Source organism: Zootoca vivipara, chromosome 1 (genome assembly GCF_965207765.1).
Source record: "Zootoca vivipara chromosome 1, rZooViv2.hap1.1, whole genome shotgun sequence".
In the NCBI taxonomy this organism is placed as follows: domain Eukaryota; kingdom Metazoa; phylum Chordata; class Lepidosauria; order Squamata; family Lacertidae; genus Zootoca; species Zootoca vivipara.
Window position 1 is genome coordinate 30,137,148 of NC_142582.1, and position 21,411 is coordinate 30,158,558.

The window sequence follows — 21,411 nt, forward strand, 5'->3', positions numbered from 1 at the left end:
CGGGAGGGTGGGGGGGTTGACAGTGTGTGTGGGGGGGAGGGAATAAGCAGATTGCTTTAATTGCAGGGACAAACTCTTGTAAGCTTAAAAAGAAACATTGAGTAACACTGACTGATCTGTGAGAAGAGATTTATGTAAACTGCACCTAAACCACAAGTCACATGGCCTTGTTCTCCCCCCCCCACCCCGTTCGTGCGTTTTCTACTTTTGCTCACAACTGAGGTTATGTTTTTAGTTTGCTTCCTTCCTCAGTCGCGCAAGGTTCTTTAGGCAATGCTAGCCTGTGAATGACTTGCAGTTGAATTCAAGATGTCCTTAAAGAGGCTCATTCAGCAGAACCGCAACGCCAACTGCGTGGGCTCAATTTACACCCAGTACTTGGACCCAATAGGTAACCCACCACTGGACAACAAGAGGAGCCAGGCATTCACAAATTCAATAGACACATTGTCTAGGGACTACAAGCAGGTATGTTTCATTATTTATGAATAATTATAATAATTATTATTATTAACCCAGATTTCACCATGAGGGTGGGTTACAACAATTTAAAAAGAGTGTTAAAAGCAGTTAAGTGTTCAAGAGAGTTTTAAAACCAGTTAAACCAAGTTACAGTCAAGAGAATGGGGTGGGAAATATATCTATCAGAGGTATCAAGGATGAAGGTGAAACAAAATAAAAAAATTCATTCAGTAGCACCTTAAAGACCAACTAAGTTTTTATTTTGGTATGAGCTTTCGTGTGCATGCACACTTCGTCAGATACCAAGGATGAAGGTGGTTACCTTCAGTACACCACAAATTTTTTTGGGATATGTCTTCCCTATGCTTCACATTTCTGTTGCTGCTCTTGTACAATGCAGAGGACTTGTTGGGTAGATTCAGGGCTGGTCCGCACATGAGGCAAGGTGTGATCTTTATCACCCCTAGCCAGTTCCTAATGTAGATGTTCACTCACCCCTTCTTCCCTGGTGGAGAGGAGAGCACCATTTTGTGGTTCGCCTCAAAATGTCTTGGGCCAGCCCTGAACCGTCTGTTGCAGGCATCCCCAAACTCGGCCCTCCAGCTGTTTTGGGACTACAGTCCCCATCATCCCTGACCACTGGTCCTATTAGCTAGGGATGATGGGAGTTGTAGTCCCAAAACACCTGGAGGGCCGAGTTTGGGTGTATGTGGTCTATTGCTTTTAGAGTTGCAATATTTTAACAGTCCTAGATCAGGCATCCCCAAACTGCAGCCCTCCAGATGTTTTGGCCTACAACTCCCATGATCCCTAGCTAACAGGACCAGTGGTCGGGGAAGATGGGAATTGTAGTCCAAAACATCTGGAGGGCTGAAGTTTGGGGATGCCTGGTCCTAGATGCTGTGCCTATATTATCCACCTGAATCACAGAAATTTAGCAGGTGAGGCTTTCCCACCATTTATGTCTATGCCACAGAAATCTACACCTGTTCAATTTCCATGTCTTAGGCTAGTGTTTTAGGGCTGGTCTGCCCATTAGGCAGGGGGAGGCAGCTGCCTCAGAGGCTCCGCCAGCTGATTTGGAGCTTTGCGACCGGGAAACAAAGGGTTATCTTTTAAATTCTACTCTGTGGGAGAGATGCTTGTAAGATTTTCTTCCTTGGATGCCAAAACAACTCGAGTACTAATATTACTCGAGGGTGACTTGGAAAGGAGGCTACTATGTGCTGTTCCTCCTCAGGCCCATAATAATAATAATAATAATAATAATAATAATAATAATAATAATAATAATAATTTATTATTTATACCCCGCCCATCTGGCCGGGTTCCCCCAGCCACTCTGGGCGGCTTCCAACAAAACAGAAATTCTAAAATACAGAAATCCATCAAACATTAAAATACAGAATATGCCCATGGCACAGAAGCAGGAATTAGGATTGGCACAGGCAATCCCAGTTGATTCTAAGGGATTATGACCAGGCATGGTCTGTAGTGCTTGCTTGTGCTGTGGTTAAATCTTGAAAGCAACCATAGCAGGCATGGGCTTTGGGCCCAAGATCAATTCACCGTTCAAGCCACCTCTGTCAATAAGTTCCTTGGCCGCTTGCTAAATTGGCTGAGGTGTGCCGTACCTGGGACTGCTCTCAGTTGACCAATTTGCTGAGATGGATTATATTTTTAATCAAGAGAGGCTCTTGCTTTCCACTTTAGGGAGCTGAAATTTGTTCCCTCAAGCGTAAATCGTTTAGCTTCAGGCAATGGCGATGACTGGGTTGTTGATATCTCTGAGTCAGGGCTGGCCCTAGGTATTTTGGCACAGTACCCAAAGCCAGTCAAGTTATTTTGGCACCTGAAGAAGAAAATCCCATAAGATCATTTCCCCCTTCCCTGGAAGTAAAAGGGTTGTTGTTGTTGTTGATGATGATGGTGTATCAAATGGTGCCTTTGCCCTAGCAATGCACTTTCAATAGCACAAGACGAGACACCCCATTTCCCCTTGATCCCTTCTACCAATAGCACCCTCTATGACATATCCCAATCTGTTTCAGAGGCAGATTCTGCAAAACAGGAGGAGTTGCACTGGGCAGGAGGAATCTTTGAAAATCCAGTGCCCTGCCTTCAGCAAGCACAACTACTTCTGTTAGCGAAGAGTCACAACTGAAAGGCAACCCACGACTTACAATTTATTCACTTTCATGACTGGGGCAGCAGCTTCACTCTGCCTAATGGTAGAGCCAGCACTCTTTGGAGAGATGCTTTTATCAACAGCTAGTAGCCATGATAGGTGCTTGAACGAGAGTCAGGATGCCACCCAACACCACCTGCTGGTGAGCAACCAGGAGAGAAGGGGTATTTCCTTTTTGCCCCACTTGAGGGATTCCTGGAAATAGCTGGTTGACCACTGTAGGGTTTAGAATGCAGATGGGCCTTTGATCCAAAAGGGCCATTTTTAATGTTTGTGTGTTCCTAAGCTGTGGGAAATCAAGAGGGTGCAACCATCTCCATCATGCCCTGAATTTGAACTTTCGGAGTCATCTGCTTGGCCCTGTTCAAAGGACCCAGGTGGACCTTATTGATTGTAATTCTTATTGACAGTTTTGCATATGTAAAGCCTTCCTTTAGCATTTTGTTTTCTAGACACAAACGAATTTCTAATGCAATGCCCTCCCTTCTGTCTTCTCCTTCCAGCTTGCTTTAAGTAGGACAATCTCTTCTGGTGACTCTGTTGGCCCTCAAAGGTAATAAAGGCATTGCTTTCTCTCTCTAAATATTAGTTCGTTACACTGCTACTAGAAATGCGATAATTGTGTGTGGAGGCCCAAGGCAGATACTGAAAGAGGAAGATGAAAGTGCGAAAAAAAACTAATAGCTACAATGAAATCCGTGGGCTGGGGAGGAGTGGAAAGACTGAGCAATGCCTACCCGCAGCCCATCCCTGAACCCAGTAGCTAATGCAACCACCATTACATATTGCAGTGTGGCAGTGAGAGTTAAAGGTAAAGGTACCCCTGACCATTAGGTCCAGTCGTGACCGACTCTGGGGTTGCGGTGCTCATCTCTGGGTCAGCTTCTGGGTCATATGGCCAGCATGACAAAGCCGCTTCTGGCAAACCAGAGCAGCACACGGAAACGCCGTTTACCTTCCCGCTGTAGCGGTACCTATTTATCTACTTGCACTTTGACGTGCTTTCGAACTGCTAGGTTGGCAGGAGCTGGGACTGAGCAACGGGAGCTCACCCCATCGCAGGGATTCGAACCGCTGACCTTCTGATCATCAAGCCCTAGGCTCTGTGTTTTAACCCACAGCGCCACCCGCAGCCTATCCCTGAACCCAGTAGCTAATGCAACCACCATTACATATTGCAGTGTGGCAGTGAGAGTTAACCACCTTCATACTTCTTCTTGAAATGAAAGCTGGTATATACTTTCTTTTGATGATGATGATGATGATGATGATGATGACGATGATATTGGGAATGGATTTGAAATCATTTCTCCAGCGCACGACTGGTCATTTCCCCTGTGCTACCAATTGGGTAGACAGAAGGTCAGAGTGCAGAGGAACTGGAACATCACTTTATATGCGATGCGTTCCTTTCACTCAGTGGCCCAGACCACACAACCAAAATGGGAAGCCAAATATAGGAACAGAAAGGATTCATGCATATAGTATTGTGAGGGGTGAAGCAATTAGGCCAGGGGTCAGCATACAACCTTTTTCAGCCATGGGCTGGTCCACCGTCCCTCAGACCATGTGGTGGGCCTGACTATATTTTGAAGGGGAAAAATGAACCAATTCCTTTGCCCCACAAATTACCGTGTTTCTCATATTATAAGTCATGTCTTATATTCATTTTTACTCAAGAAAATAAGCCTGTGGCTTATTTTCGGGGGTGTCTTATTTTTTAAAAAAAATTACGGTACCTCCTCTTTCTGCTGTGGCTCGGCGCCCGGAACCGGCTGCTGTGCACTTTGTTGGCGCTTCAGCAGGGCACGCTGCTGGGTCCTGCCGGGTTGGGGCTCCAAGCTGTGCGCGCTGCAGCTCTTGCTGCGTCCCGCCGCCGGCTTGGAGCTTGGCAAAGCGCGCGCTGCTGCCTTTGCCGGCTCCCGCTCCGTTGGGGCTTGGCAAAGTGCGCGCTTTGCCGAGCCCCGACTGAGCGGGAACCAGCAAAGGCAGCAGCCCGCCGCCGGCTTGGAGCTCGAGCCAGCAAAGGGTGGGCTCCCCGCCGTGTAGTGCTGCTCCCATCCGGAGGAGGCTGCCATGGGTGCCGAGGCCCCGCCTCCTCTTCCTCCTCCTTCCCCGTGTCCTTGTCTCGGCTCTGGCTGAGCCGGAAGAGACGGCGGGAGAGCAGCACAGCGCGAGCACAGCGCACGCCAGGGAAGGAGGAGCCAGGCCGGGCGGAGCTGCCGTGCTGCAGTACACGAGGAGCCAGAACACGCATCACTTCCTCCTCCTTCCCAGCTCCCACCGGCGGATCCTCTGCCCCGCCACAGCCGCCCGGCCTGCCTGCCTGCCCGCCCTCCGGCTTCCCCACGCCAGAGGCTCCTCCTCGCCCTCCGGCTCCGGCTGCGCTCCCTCTCACGCTCCCGGCTGCCTCCTTGTCTAGGTCCCTGCTTGCAGCTGCTGCCGCCGCTGCCCTCTTCCTCCTCCTGTCTCTCGCCTGGGCATGTCGTCCCGTTTTCCCTCGCGGAAGGTTCTTGCTGTCGGCCGCTGCCTGCTCCTTCCTCGCTTCCCGGAGCCACCCTCTCAGACCTTTGCCGGGTCCCGCTGGGTTGGGACTTGGCATGGCGTGCCCTGCCATACCAGCATGTCTTATTTTCGGGGTACGCCTTATATTTCGCTAGGTCTTGAAAATCCTGCCATGCCTTATTTTGTAGGGATGCCTTAAAATATGAGAAACACGGTATCCAGAGATCCATTTTAAATAAAAGCACACATTCTACTCATGTAAAAACACCAGGCAGACCCCACAAATAACCCAGAGATGCATTTAGATAAAAGGACACATTCAACTCATGTAAAAACACGCTGATTCCTGGACCGTCCATGGGCCAGATTGAGAAGGCGATTGGGCCGCATATGGCCTCCGGGTCTTAGGTTGCCTACCCCTGAATTAGGTGGTCATTTCACTATATGCCCAGCACAGAACTCAAAAGTGGGTTGAAATGATGCCATGCTGGAAAATGTGGAGGTGAGCTAGGAGCTGGGAGGGAGGATGGATGGATGAGTCTATTTCTTACCCATGTCACTCTGGGATGTGTATGTGCAGAAGTCCATTCATTCCCATTTCTGCTGCTTTAAAAAAAACCACACAAAGCACACACCCAAATCTGCATGAAAATGTGCATTTTTGAATGTATCCCCCCCTTTTAAAATGTATTCTATCCTAAACATTTTTATATGCATTTCAGTACTTCTTTTTTGAAGCTGAAAATTGCATCACAGAATTCAGGGAAGTGTGAAATCTGAAGCATAACTGTGTACAGTTCTGCTTGTTAAGTCTGGGATGTGCAGATCTGGTCAGAGGATGGATTCCTCAAGTATCCTTAAGAGGCAATGACACGATTGCTTCCTTGTATGCTCAGCTTTGCACACATCCAGTCAATCCACATTCTCACAGTGACAGTTTGGTGATGTGTACAATATGTCCTGTAAACAATCCTGTCCACGTGATCTTTGGAGATGTGGGGAGATTTTAGATGTTTCATTGCACTTGTTAAGAACTACTGATGCTTACAATGAACAGCACATTTATTCTAAATAAAGCATTAAACACGTTATTCCCTTCCAATGGGTTATTGACTCTCTCTCTCTCTCTCTCAATGCAGAAAATCACTTAAAATCTTCAAAGAAGATAATGAAACATTTGGATTTGAAATTCAGGTGAGCCGTTAACACTGTGAATGCAGGGAAATTAAAATGGGAGCTCTCAACTGTTCTGGATTGCTACTGCCATTATCAGGTTAGCCCAAGCACACTCATCCATGTAAGCAGGTGTGTGTGTGTGTGTGTGTGTGTGTGTGTGTGAGTGAGTGAGTGTGTGTGTGTGTGTGTGTGAACACACAGGATACTTGGCTCTCTCAAACCTGGAGCTGGTCCTGGCTTTTTCCTGAGCCTAACCTTCCACACAAAATTGTTGTGAAGATATAATGGGGAGAACTTAGAGGAAGGAGGGGACAAAAATGCAAACAAACAAACAAAGAAACAAAGAAAGAAAGAAAGAAACAAACAAACAGAAGTGCTTCTTCACAACCTTTAGAAAGAGAATGTTTCATGGGGTTCTAAACTGCTCATGGGCGTAGGCGGGGGGCAGGAGGGGGCAGAGGATGTATCCCTTCTCGCTGGCTGTGGGGCGGGTGGAGGGAAAGCCACCCAAACGCTTTGTGCGGCTCTGGGGCTTTCCCTCCACCTGCCCCACAGCCAGCCGGCTAGAAGGGACGTCTCCCTTCTCCCTGGCTGGCTGTGGGGCGGGTGGAGGGAAAGCCATGCAAACGCTTTGCGTTTGGCTGGCTTTCCCTCCACCCGCCCCGGCGATCGCAGAGGGGGAGGAGGGGATCGGAACAGCCCGATTTTGGGCTGATCCTGGCACCCCCTTGCCCCTGCCGATTGCGGAGGGGGAGGAGGGGGTCGGAGCAGCCCGATTTCGGGCTGATCCTGGCGCCCCCTCGCCCCTGAACGACCATGGCTTTCCTTGCCCCACTGTGGCCCCTCCCCTCCCGTGCCTTGGCCCCACCCCTTGCCCCTTGCCCCCCTAATTTTGATTCTGGCTACGCCCCTGAAACTGCTCCTCATGGTTGTAACCCCATGTTGACTGGAATGAGGAGGTCTTTATTCCATGCTAAGCCAGCATTTCATAACTATAAAACACCCAGTGTGGCCTACTGGTTAGAGTGCTGGACTAGGACCTGGGAGAGAAGGGTTGAAATAGTCAGGAAGCTGACTGGCTGTCGGTCTGCTCTACTTCACTGGGTTGTTGTTGAGGATAAAATGGGGGCAGTGAAGAGCCATGTGCACCATCTTGACCCCCCCACTGGAAGCAACTTGGGATATAACTGTTACAGCATCAACAGCTATTTGCCATGCATTTCTTGGAGGAGGGTCTGGCTTCCTGTGAGAGCTCAGAAGATCTCACAGCACTGAATGCCTCTGTGTTCCTCTTCCTTTCCCTTCCCTTCCTTTTCCAATGCTATATTGTGAGGAATATCTGTTATGGGCATTTTATCATTGGAGTGGGGAGGTGATGTTGCAGGGCCAGCCCTGCCATTAGGTGCATCAGGCAGAAGGACAGCAAATTGTTAGTGTTCTATTTTTACTGTCAGGGAGGGGCAGAGATGCTTGTGAGATTTCCTGCTTGTGGTGCCAAAACCACTAGGTTGGCTGTGTCAGCAGCATTGCTGCTCTGCCTCAGGCAGCAAAATGGCTTGAGCTAGCCTTGGGAGGGGACGCTGTTTCCCCTGGCTTAGTCATTTTGACATGACCTGATTAGGGCCAAAACAGTTACTTTAGTTTTGCTTCACATTCCCTTCATTTTGTTAGTTGCAGCCATTAGCTATGCCCAGGCAGGAGACCTAAGAAACATTGCTTTGGCTCTGACCAGATCCTTGATATTGCAATGTTATGTTGTGAACCACCCTGAAATCTACAGGTATAGGGTGGAACACAAATTTAATTAATAATAATAATAATAATAATAATAATAATAATAATAATTGTCCCCATGTTCTGCTGGGTTCTTGTTGAATTATTATACACACCTACTGTCAGACTGCCTTTGAGCTGTGTAACACACTAGGGATACATAATTTCTTTTGTGGTGCCATATGAGCAATTTCTTCCTGATCTTCTTTAAATGTCTGGGAAGGAGAAGGACAGCCTTGTTGTTGGGTGGGAACATTGTTTCTTCCTGTTATCCCCCCCCCACCACTTATCTTTTATAAAGAGGAAGCATTTGTTTTAGTGGTGCGTGGGAGAGTGAATGAGTGGGAGGCTGCAGTTTGATGGGTACGTAAGCCAGTTTCGATACTACTTCTGTGAACTGGTGCCCCAAGATAAACCTTCTCCTGTTCCCAATGCTGTGTTTCTGTTCACAGACTCTTCGACTGCAGCGCCACATCAGCCACTCCTTGGAAACTGTCACGTACATCTGCAAAGTTAAAGAAGGAAGCCCCGCCTCTCTTGCCGGACTCCAAAGTGGTAACTAGCCTTTTTCCCCCACCCTAAAATTCACCCAAACAAAGTTCACTGCGGGGATGGGGAAAATATTCAGCCTGAGGACCACATTTTCTCACAGGCAACTTTCCAGGGGCCACACACCAGTAGTGTGTGTGTGTGTGTGTGTGTGTGTGTGTGTGTGTGTGTGTGTGGACGTAGACACAGACACCACAGACACACACCATAGCTGCCAAGTCTCCCGTTTTCCCCAGGAAATCCCCATTTTTCCAGCTGTTCCTAGCTGAAAAAACAGAATTTTTTGTTCCCCCCCCCCCGGTTTATTCTGGTGGGGCGGCCATTTTGGAACTGGGCGGACCATGCTCAGAAGTGATTTTTGATGCTGCTCTGCCCAGTTCCAAAATGGCGGCAGCGCTACTTCCGGTCTGCTATTTCCAGCCCGGTCCCTTATTTCTCTGACAGCAACTTGGCAGGTATGACACACACACCCCTCTCGCCACGCAGGTAACGAAGAGGCACCAGAATTCAAGGATACATTCTAGTCAGATAAAATCACTACAAGATGGCACAGAGTGAAGCCAGTGAGCAGTTTGGCCTGCACCATAGGAGCCAACTCCTAGGGGCAGAGGGGTCTTTAACCCCCCCCCCAAGTTGATGGGCATTATCGTTCAAATGGTGTGCATGCACTGTATCATGTGATCGATTATGTGTGGCAGGGCTTACCTGCCCCCCCCCTGTATTTTATTCAAGTTGGCACCTCTGGCCTGGACAGAGTCTTGAGGCCTGGGCATGGATGTGTGGACAGCCACAGTCAGACGCTGGGCCTGAGGTTTCCCACTCCTGGTTTACTGCTTCTCCCATTTGCTTTTTTTTTAGGATACAGAAGGAACAATGAATACACAGTCTCTAATTATGTCCGTTTTTGAATTATCATAGGTTATATTTTGACCAATATCAACGGAACGAGCACTGAAGGACTTGCTCATAAGCAAATGGTGGACTTGATCAAGTCATCAGGGAACTTTTTGAGGTAGTCAAAAGCCCTTCTGCCCCCAAGAGGACAAAAAGGGTTTTCTCATGGTTTGTTATTACATTGATTTTGGGTGTGTGCACATGTTAAGGAAGGAATGAAGTTGCTTTGCCTAGGCTGGAATGCTTTGGCTATCAAGAGCAAGCGTACACCACTGTAAGAAAGCAGAGAAAGGCCGCATTCGATCTCCAACAATGGGCAAAGACCACAAGAAACATTCCAGGATTCAGAACATTAGAGTATGCAGGCAGGCAGGCTTTTGCCGTCAAAAGCCAACAGTGCCCTCAGGGCAGGACTTTGGGGCAAAGATCCAGGGCCCCACTCAGCAGAATGAGCCCAAATGCAGCAACAGAGCTGGCTCACCATATATTGAGGTTAACTGAAGAAGGTGGCGTTTGTTAGTGTGTATGTCTGTACAACCATTAAGTCCAGAATCTGAAACAGTATTTAATCTATTTAATAAACTTACGGACTACTCTTCGCATTGTGATCCTAGAGGACTTTGCAACATTTTAAACAAAGCACTGTTACTTAAAACCATAAAACACAATTAAAATGACAACAGATTTAAATCAAAACAGTGGGGACGGTAGAACAATCCACATAAATAAGAAAATTCAAAGCTGCTTAAGCAAGCCCCTCCAAAGCCTGAGAGAGCAAGCATTTTATGAACAGAATTCCAACAATATTGTGGCCAGCCATACCTCCAGGAAGGAGGAATATCGTAGTCTGGGTGCCACTACAGAGAAGGCCCTCTTTCATGTCATACTACACAGCAAGTTGATGGGACAGTAAGCTGCACCTGCCAGTCTCAGAGCCTGAGTTGCCCGATAGTTGAAACAAAGCCTAAAATTTGGCTGACTTAGGACAATCAATTAAGGTCTGTTACCCTATGGCTCCTTTGGGACATATCAAAGGGACAGAACTCAGAGGGGATGTCGACTCCTCATCTTAATAAAAGTATACCTGATTTCTATGTCCCCTTCTCTTCCTCAATCACAACCCTGGAATATCTCTTTGCCCCCACTACTCAGGCACTACCTAATGGCATTTAATCACAGATGGATTCCAAGTCCTTTCACATTCTTAACCAGTAATATACGTTTCTCTTGGATTAGGCAAGAATCAGTGATGATATGAGCCCAAGTTTGCCTCCTCATCCACTTGAACTGCCAGAAGTTATCAAGCTTGTTTTTATTTTATTTATTTATTTGTTGAATTTATATACCACCCTATACCAGGAGGTCTCGGGGGGGGGGAGGGGGTTCACAGAATAAAATCAAAATATAAAACATTGTTGTCCCAATAGCAATCTTGTCAGTCTCAAAAATCAAGTACGGTATCTAAATGATGTCTGCAAACGTTCATATTTGCCAGGGGCAAGTAACAGGGGGTGGCTATTGCCATTCCCCTTGTGAGCTTTAGCATGGCTTATATTGTCCCAGCTCCTGCCAACCTAGCAGTTCGAAAGCACGTCAAAGTGCAAGTAGATAAATAGGAACCGCTACAGCGGGAAGGTAAACAGCGTTTCCATGTGCTGCTCTGGTTTGCCAGAAGCGGCTTTGTCATGCTGGCCACATGACCTGGAAGCTATACGCTGGCTCCCTCGGCCAATAATGCGAGATGAGCGCGCAACCCCAGAGTCGGTCATGACTGGACCTAATGGTCAGGGGTCCCTTTACCTTTTTTAATATTGGGTAAGGGAGAAACAGCCAAGACTAGATGGAGCCACAGTCCAATGCCGTAAACACATGCCTGACATTTTAACTTGCATTCATATTAGTAGTACGAAATTTTATTAATAGTGATAGTAAATAATAATAATAATAATAATAATAATAATACTTACTGTTTGCAGGTTAGACACTGTGAATGAATCCTTGATAATGAAGCGGATGGAACTGGAAACTAAGCTGCGGTACTTGAAGGTACTGATTCTATATAGAGGATAGAAAGCATCAGTTTTAACCTTTATGTAGAAACCAGCTGAAGATTAAAAGGTAAAGGTAAAGGACCCCTGACAGTTAAGTCCAGTCGAGAACGACTCTGGGGTTGCGGCGCTCATCTCGCTTTACTGGCCGAGGGAGTCGGTGTTTGTCCGCAGACAGTTTTTCTGGGTCGTGTGGCCAGCATGACTAAGCAGCTTCTGGTAAAACCAGAGCAGCGCACCGAAGCGCCGTTTACCTTCCCACCGGAAGGTAAGTAGACCTATTTATCTACTTGCACTTTGACGTGCTTTCGAACTGCTAGGTTGGCAGGAGCTGGGACAGAGCAACAGGAGCTCACCCCGTCACGGGGATTCGAACTGGCGGCCTTCCAATCAGCAAGCCCAAGAGGCTCAGTGGTTTAGACCACAGTGCCACCTGCTTCCCTCTCACCTGAAGTTACATTTGTTTATTTAGGGACTTATATCTTTGATTTTCTTCACAAAGAGAACTCAGAGTGGTTCAGATAACGAACCATAATACGAGACATAAAAGCAAATTCTATATAAATACCCCCAAATTAATAACAGCAACAAAACAACATCTGCCATGCAAAGTAGCAACATTATAATCACAGCATCCAGGGAAACTAACCAGCCTTTTCTCTGCCCTACCTGAATCAGGAGAGCCAGCTGAAGGGCTAGGCAGGTCTTTTGAGGCAGTGATGAAATCCTTGAAAGAGGATTCTAAGTTCTCAAGTCCAGAAAGTTGGGGGCGGGGGACAACCTGTTCTGGTCTACATGGGGTTGTCCTTCAAGATAACTGAGGAGCTTCAACTGGTCCAAAAGGCAGCAGCTGGAGTGACATTTAACCCTTGTTCTAAAACAGCTGCATTTGTTGCTAGCAGTTGGGTGATGTTATGGCCCTCAGCCTAATTTAATGCAGGTGAGGGGAGCTCAGAGGGAGGGAGAGCAGGAGGGAAAAAACATGGGGTGAGTTGGGGAAAATCTGAAATCGGTGATGCAATGAAAGGAGATGGAGGAAGCCCTTGGTTGGAGATTAGTTTAGATATTTGATCCTATCCTTCCCCTGGCAACTGGGGGGGGGGAGAAGAGGAGGAAGAAGAGAGAGAATGAGGGAGGAGAAAGGGAATAGGGTTGCCAGACTCAATAGGGGACAGGACTTCTGTGCCTTTAATTGCCCTGCTCTCTTTTGAGTCTGGAAACCTTAAAGGGAAACCAGCAGACCCTTTGTTTAATTTCCAAGCAAAGGGTCTGCTGGTTTCTCTTTAAGGTTTCCAGACTCAAAAGAGAGCAGGGCAATTAAAGGCACAGAAGTCCTGTCCTCTATTGAGACTGGCAACCCTAAAAGGGAAACAAAGGGAAAATAATGGCCCCGCCCACTTTTTACTCCAGCCTTGCCCACTGCTCCCAACAAATTACCCCCTTCCCCAAAGAAGGCAGTCTCAACAGGTGAGGGCAGGGGAGAGGAGGAAGGAAGTTCCTTAGGGGGAAAAAACCATCTCTCTCTGATGGCTATTACACTAATGCTAGCATAATGAAGAGTAGAGCACCTGCCCTAGACACTGTTTTTTTGGGACGAGGAAGACAGAAAATGGGACTCAATGTAATGCTGCATGTCTTCAGTTATTAAAAGAACGCAAAATTATTAAATCTTTTATTGCTAGTTTTGACTCATTTTGCAATGTGATTAACGAGCAGCCAGCTTTTCTGCTTGCTGGAAAGGACTTTGTGCAGGCAGCAGCTCAAGCAGAATGGCATCCGCTCAGCTTTCCTTGGGCTCTGTGCCTGCAGCTTAAGCCGGGAAAGTACATTTCAGCCACCGAATATTTATATTGGGAGAGGAGAGTCAGCAAGCATCATGTGATTCCACCTAGCTCCTGATTATTGGAAAACCACACATTGCAGAGTTTTTAACAACTTAACTCCTTGTCTAATTCATGATAGAACAACACCCCGTAGAAACAGGAGCCTTGTTTGGATTTTCAGTTGCACAGATACTGAACTACCAAAGGAAAAAGCAGAATTGTGTCCACTGGCCTTGCTGCTCCTTCTCCTCCTCCACACTTTCAGTGGAAGGTCTGAACATAGTGGAAAGTCTCAGACATATCATTGTACATGCTCAGGCTCCTCTGCATTAACTGGAGACCTGATCACGTAGGTTTCCCAGTCACTTGAAGCACCTATGCACTTATAATTGAACATTCCCATCTCAGGAAATCAAACCATTATCCTTAACATAGAGGTCAGGAATTACTGTCGCTGATTCGGAGTTAAACTTATTTCACTTTCCCTTCTACTCATTGGGCGTGAAATCCGGGCAGAAACAGGGTTAAAGGTTTCTTTAGCTGCACAATGGGGCCTTCATCTTGATTAAGCCATTAGCCGCTGCTGTGAAATTCCCATAAATCATCGCCGCAACCATGCTGCCAATATCCAGCACAGAATATGAGGGAAAGGTCCTTTCACTCTGCTGCTGTTCCACTCTGGTACAAAATCTTGAAACCAGAGGAGGAAACGTGGGAAGGCCACTGGCCCAGCCAAACTGCTTACATAACCCCAAAGCCACCACCTGAGCTTGACCTCCAGATGACACCAAATCCTGGGATGGGAGCAAGCGCCTTGATTAAAGCAGCTAAGAAGGCAAGGGACTCCTGCCATCCAGCCTAGAAAGAGCTAGCAAAATGTGATTGAACTGCAGAGCCAAACTTTTCCATTGCTGTGATTAATGAGAGAGCACAGTGGTTGATTATTATGAAGCCTGGCAAACTAGGAAGAATGCTGTCTTGTCACTTATCCAAAACTTGGATAAACTCCCTGATGATGATCTTTCTCTTGGAAGGAAAGCTCTAGGAAACGCACTGGGATTTAAGGAACGGGATTGGAGCTTAAAGGAAGTGTAATACGTACATTTGCAGTAATCTATGATACACAGTACAGAATGTCACTGCTGAGCTGTTCTAGGGGAAAGTGAGATGGGGTTATGTGTCCCAATAAGAACATAAGGAGATCAAAGACCCATCTAGTAAGACCAAAGACCCATCTAGTCCAATTTCTTGGTCATTTCTCTTAGACTGATGTTTCCCTTGGACATTTTTCAACTTCCCAGGTGTGTGACCAGTAAAAAATTTTTGAAATCTGAATGCCCAAAATCCATCATGAGCCCCCCCCCCAATAACTTGGATATGCATTATTCCTTCCCTCCCCCCTCCAAAAAACCCACCATTCACTTTATGCTGCATTTTATGCAGCTGTTGGGAGAGATCATCAGGGGGTTTGGGCTGGGCGGATGATACCCAGCTCTACCTCTCTTTCAAATCAGAGCCAGTGAAGGCGGTGAAGGTCCTGTGTGAGTGCCTGAAGGGGGTTGGAGGATGGATTGCAGCTAACAGATTGAGGTTGAATCCTGACAAGACGGAAGTACTGTTTGTGGGGGACAGGAGGCGGGCAGGTGTGGGGGACTCACTGGTCCTGGATGGGGTAACTGTGCCCCTGAAGGACCAGGTGCGCAGCCTGGGAGTCATTTTGGACTCACAGCTGTCCATGGATGCGCAGGTCAATTCTGTATCCAGGGCAGCTGTTTATCAGCTCCATCTGGTACGCCGGCTGAGACCCTACTTGCCCGCAGACTGTCTCGCCAGAGTGGTGCATGCTCTAGTTATCTCTCGCTTGGACTACTGCAATGCGCTCTATGTGGGGCTACCTTTGAAGGTGACCCGGAAACTACAATTAATCCAGAATGCGGCAGCTAGACTGGTGACTGGGAGCAGCCGCCGAGACCACATAACACCGGTCTTGAAAGACCTGCATTGGCTCCCAGTACATTTCCGAGCACAATTCAAAGTGTTGGTGCTGACCTTTAAAGCCCTAAACGTCCTCGGTCCACTATACCTGAAGGCACTTCTCCACCTCCATCGCTCTGCCCGGACACTGAGATCCAGTGCTGAGGGCCTTCTGGCGGTTCCCTCACTGCGAGAAGCCAAGTTACAGGGAACCAGGCAGAAGGCCTTTTCGGTAGTGGCACCTGCCCTGTGGAACGCCCTCTGGTGGGCGTCAAAAAGAAAAATAACTACCAGACTTTTAGAGGACATCTGAAGGCAGCCCTGTTTAGGGAGGCTTTTAATGTTTAATCGATTATTTTATTTTATTTTTCTGTTGGAAGCCGCCTGGAGTGGCTGGGGAAACCCAGCCAGATGGACGGGGTATAAATAATATTATTATTATTATTATTATTATTATTATTATTATTATTATTATTATGTTGTTGTTGTTGTATTTTATGCTGTTTTTTTAAGTCACATTTGAATCAGTTTTATATTTGCTGTTAGCCGCCCTGAGCCCAGTTTTTAAACCGGGAAGGGTGGGGTATAAATATAAATAATAATAATAATAATAATAATAATAATAATTATTTTAGTGTCCAACTGACTCCAATGCCTGGGGGGGGGGTTGAGATCCTGATTTTTAAAAAAACAGGAAAAAGGCAACATGAGCACGGGATAAAACACTAAACTGCATTTAAAAACAAATACAAACCCCTCTGAGACAACTGGACCAATTCAGAGAAAATCACGGGACACGTTTGTCACAATCACAACGGGGGCTTGAGTGTGTAACAGAACCACCTTATAAAAGTGCTGTGTCCCAAATTGCAGTGATCTCTGCTTGCCTTTTACAGAAAACCCTGCAAGAAAAATTGCTGGAGTTCCAGTCACTGTGCTTACGAGAACACCACCTTGCTAATGGTAAGGCTGAATTTCCTATGATAGAAAATAAGAATGCATATCCAACTCAGCTTCCTCCGCAGAAATGATATGAACACCTGTGAGTCAATATGTTTCCTGGGTTTCAGATTTTGGTTTGCCTTTGTTCTCTCCTGCAGATAAAAGGTTTGGGAGAAGCTGTATAGAACAGGCTTCCTCAACCTCGGCCCTCCAGGTGCTTTTGGCCTACAACTCCCATGATCCCTAGCTAGCAGGACCAGTGGTCAGGGATGATGGGAACTGTAGTCTCAAAACACCTGGAGGACCGAGGTTGAGGAAGCCTGGTATAGAAGAACACCGGCTATAGCATAAATTGCCATAGTAAGTCTTCAGTTCCCCCAAAGAATTACGGGAGCTGCAGTTTGTTAAGTGTAAAGTTGTTAGGCAGCCCCTGCTCCCTTCTCAGAACTACAATTCCCAGACTTCCCTGTGAAGATATATTGATCATTGAACCACTCTGGGAACTGTAGCTCTGAGAGGGGAATAGGGGTCTCATACCAACTGTCAGCAATCTTATCAAGCTACAACTTCCACAATTCTTTGTTGAAAGCTATTACTATTTAAATTCATATGATAATACTTTAAATATATGGTGTGAATGTGTGAATATGACACTGACTGTACACCTCTGGCTGGTATTAAAACATTTGCCTGAATTGTGCATACAGTAGTCTTTAGCATGAAGTTTCTGCTTTTAGGAAATTGCATTTTAAACACTGCAAACAAAGCTTTTCACCTTGCTGATCCAGCCGATTTGTTTTCAAATGTATTTGTTTTATTTATTTACCTTTACGTTTTATTTATTCTTGTTTCTATTTTGTTTTTAATCTGCATCGTAGACTGCCTGGGGGGGGGTGTCGATATTTATGAAGGGCGGTATATAAATGCCTTAAATATACATACATGAATTTTGTATCCACTTGTATTGATTTTTCAAGGCTGCTGTGAGCCACACCGGAGAAAGCAGAATTCCCCAGAGTCTTAATCAGGCATCCCCAAACTGCGGCCCTCCAGATGTTTTGGCCTACAATTCCCATGATCCCTAGCTAAGAGAACCAGTGGTCAGGGGTTATGGGAATTGTAGTCCAAAACATCTGGAGGGCCGAAGTTCGGGGATGCCTGGTCTTAATAAACAGCCTTTACTTATTATTTATTTAATTTCTATACCGCCGTTCATCCGAGGATCACAGGGCAGATTAGAGTATAAAAACCACAATATTTTTTGTATTATGTGATACAAGTGTAATTGAATTTTGCCCCCCCCCCCAAAAAAGGTCACATGAATTAGGTTCATCTCTAAACCAAAGGTAAGGGAAACTTGGAAGGTTGAGAGGAGATCTGGGACATCCACAGAGATCTGGAAACGAGGAGGAGTTTAAGTGATGTAGGTTAGGGAGAGAGATGGTAACAGGTCCAGCACCAGCCACTGAGCTCCATTGCTGGCTAGAGATTTAAATCCAATTCTTGCCAGCCCTAGTTTGATGCTCTTATTTGCAGGGGTTGATAACCTGTGGCCCTCCAGATACTGTTTGACTACAGCTCCCCTGATCTCCGACCATTGGACGTGTTGACTGGGTCTGATGAAAGTTGGTGTCCCACACCATTTGGATGGTCACCAGTTTGCCATCGCTGCTCTGACCATTATACTACACCAGCTCTCAGTCCGGCTAAGTAAAAAATAGAACTTAACATTTGTATAGCATAGGGGTGAGCAACCTTCCAGAGGTTGGCAGGGCCAGGGGGAAATGTGGAGCCACTGTGGTGTGTTGGACTAGGACCTAGGAGGTGAGGGTTTGAATCCTCACTCAGCTATGGGTGACCTTGGGCCAGTCACAATCTCTCAGCTGAACCTACCTCACAGGGTTGTTGTGAGGAGAAAATGGGGAGAACCACAGAGCTCCTCAGAGGAAAAGGTGGTATATAAATGCAAGAGAGGAGGAGGAGAGCAAGCAATGAGGGTGAATACCTCTGTAGAGTTGGCTAGTTCCTCTATGCAAGCTCACACACCCCAAGCAAGCAAGAGGCATTATCAGAGTTCAATGACACATTCAGGCAAAAACACTTAGGGTGTGAAGCAGGGAAAGAAAGGGGTTTAGCTTGGCAAGAGTTCCAAGAAAGGCCAGAGGGACTTGGAGGGCCACATTTGGCCCCTGGACCTGAGGCTCCCCATTCCTAGAATAGTGTGTGCATTTTTTTAGTTGTAATTCTTACAGTGACACTGCAAGGTTAAGTTACTATTATTATTTCCCTTTCTGCAGATGGCAGAGATACTTGCCTAAGGCTCCCTGATAAGTTCATGGCAGATACAATTCATAGCTCAGTCTCGCCTACCACTACACTTCACCAGTTTTCACATTCACACAATGTGCACCAGTTAGAATGCAGAAGTGAAACAATCCCCGCCCCTGCCTACTGGAGAGCTTATCGTGTCATCTGAGAGCTAGCAAATGGGTGGATCTGTCAATTTCAGTTTCATTCAATTTTGCATTCCCCCCCCCAATCTCAATTTCCTATCTCCACATTTCTGCACCAGTTTGCATTTTTTTAGAAAGAAAAAGTCCTAATGGAAATTCACCAGCATTTCAGTCCCGTTTCTGCATTACTGTGTGCAATTTTGCCTTACACATTTTTTTTGCAAAGCAATTCCCCCCCCAAATAATAATAATTCAATTTTGTATGTTATTTTCAGTAATATATGCATCTAATGCACACTTTACCATGGTATATGGATTTTTGTACACCTTACTTGGCTGCATTGCAATGAAAACTGCATTGCAAAATTCAGGAAAGTGTGAATTTTGAAAGATGGCTGTGTTTTGGTTCTCATGTTTTCAGAGAGTGTGAATTAGGAAGGGTCACCTTTAAATGAAAACTGAATGTAATTTCTCCCCCATTCCAAAGTGAGAGCTCCAGTGATATTTCAGCAAGATCAGTACATTTAGTGCCATGGAACCTCGGGTTACGTACTGTCCTCCTTACGAACGCTTTGGGTTACAAGCTCCCCTAACCTGGAAGTAGGTGTTCCGGGTAGCGAACTTTGCCCCAGGATGCGAGTGGAAGTTGCGTGCCGGTGGCGCGGCAGCAGCAGGAGGCCCCATTAGCAAAAGCACGCCTCAGGTTAAGAACGGTTTCGGGTTAAGAACGGACCTCCAGAACGAATTAAGTTCATCAACGGAGGTACCACTGTATATTATTCCGGCTTGTGCATTTTGAGGTATGTAATGCATGTTCTATTCTTTCTCTTTCCTAGGAGAAATGTGCTCGCCACTTGAATTTGCGGGACTGGAAGAATCTAACTTATTTGGCGATTATGCTGGATCAGGGTCAGCTTTGGCAAACAAACCCCGATTTCCCAGCGAAAGCAGCTGTTTAAGCCGCCTGAGCTCAATGACTGTGGACAGTGAGGACAGCTTCTACCAAGCCTGCGATTCCGAGGATCCTGCTAGTGGGACTTTTAGCCGGCAGTCAAGCACAGAAGATGACTGCTTCCTCTCCAGGGACAGTGATGTTGCCTTTGTGAAGAGTTCACTGAGAAGGCACAGAAGCATCAGTGTGACTAGCAGTGGCTCGGCATCTCCCTCTTGGGATGGAAGCAACGCCTCGAACATATTTGGGACTCTCCCGCGGAAAAGAGGAAAGGGAAGTGTTCGAAAGAGGCTGCTGAAATTCATCCCTGGCCTTTACCGAGCTGTAGAAGAGGAAGAAAGCCGTGTCTGACAACTGAAGTGGGCTAGGAACTGCATCCTTCAGTGAATATCTGGGCAACAACCTGTAGCTTTCAAACCATTCAGACAGAAGTGCAGGTTACCTACGTCAGGGACAAAATACAATTCCCATCATCCCTGATCATTGGCCATGCTGGCAGAGGCTAATGGGAACTGGAGTCCAACAGCATCTAAAGGCCACAGATTTCCCCATCCCTAACATTGTGTCTGCACTTTATTCAGTGAAAAGTCAATGGAGGTGAAGGGAACACTTGAGATTGAGAGACTTGTTTTCTCCTGTAATAGTTTCAAGACACCCACATTGATATTACACACACACACACACAGAGCATTTTGGGGTGAAGGGCAGGAGGGTGGATGGCTGTTTTCAAACGATATTCGTACATTGTGGGTCAGACATAGCAACTGCTAGGAACTAAGTGTCATGATGGTCCTTTCCCAAGTCTTACTATTATCTAGGTAATCAAAGAAAGGCCCATTCACAAGTTTTGCTCTACCAGCACATTTCCTTCACACAGTTATTAAGGGTTCACAGTTGTCCATGCTTGTTTTCTTGTCCCTTTCTGACCAGATGGAAAAAGTAACCCATGAACCAGAAGTATATGTGTGTACTGGTTTGCAGGAATGCAGCAATTCCTGTGATTTGAGGAGCCTTAAGAAGCAAAGCAAATATGTTATAAGCATGAGAATTGATGCAATCTTGTGAATCAGCATACAAGTATATTTAGAATTATTTCCTGCATGTATGTGCAAGGAAGATTTGGCAGCATCAATGAACTAGGTTCATAGAGCTGTAGCCTTCAGATGCAACTACACTTGCCCGCTCCTGCTCCTTGATGTACAGTGTGTATTCCAGAAGAAAATAAGACCAAGTGCTTTAATACAGCCCCCCCTCACTTTTGTAAATATAGTTCAAATTGTATTTCATGTGTTTATATTTGAATATCAGTTTTGAAGAATGTAGTGGTTGATATTTGCATTTCAAAAAACAAACTGAAAGGTGGTCATCAAATGGTAAATATTGGGATATGGACATCAGAAGTTGTCGGTGGCGGGGGCGGCGGGAGAGGTTAAAAACTCAAACATGCTAAGAAAAGAAAATACTAAAGTTTCAAGGTCCACATTGGGGGGGGGGAATGGAGTTTCGAGATTCTGATTTCTGAGTGGCTGGTTTTAAAAAGGCATGCCTAGCTCCACCTCTGGAGTTGAATAGGTCTGGTCAGGGCCAACACCAGGCAAATGTCCTGGAAACTCTGAACTCCCTAAAGCAGGGGTGCCCAAATTTTTTCCAAAGAGGGCCAGATTTGATGAAG

At 46.3% G+C, this 21,411-nt stretch overlaps 1 protein-coding gene and 1 long non-coding RNA gene across 2 annotated transcripts in view; one reads left to right on the forward strand and one right to left on the reverse strand.

Annotated features, from left to right (window-relative positions):
• The window catches only part of LOC148687515 (uncharacterized), a 36,053-nt gene extending 23,651 nt beyond the window's left edge, over window positions 1-12,402 (reverse strand). Inside the window, exons 1-2 of the long non-coding RNA XR_015947919.1 lie at window positions 12,265-12,402; window positions 11,515-11,602 (exon numbers count right to left, since the gene is read on the reverse strand). This is a non-coding gene — a long non-coding RNA (uncharacterized LOC148687515). The remainder of the gene's footprint in view (window positions 1-11,514; window positions 11,603-12,264) is intronic.
• On the forward strand, window positions 210-21,061 carry CYTIP (cytohesin 1 interacting protein). Its single transcript, XM_035131846.3, has 8 exons — window positions 210-468; window positions 3,154-3,203; window positions 6,295-6,349; window positions 8,557-8,659; window positions 9,572-9,665; window positions 11,524-11,593; window positions 16,289-16,355; window positions 19,624-21,061. Exons 1-8 carry the CDS (start codon window positions 310-312, stop codon window positions 20,088-20,090), a joined length of 1,065 nt encoding a protein of 354 aa, XP_034987737.1. The 5' UTR covers window positions 210-309; the 3' UTR covers window positions 20,091-21,061.
• Window positions 21,062-21,411: the final 350 nt, after the last annotated feature.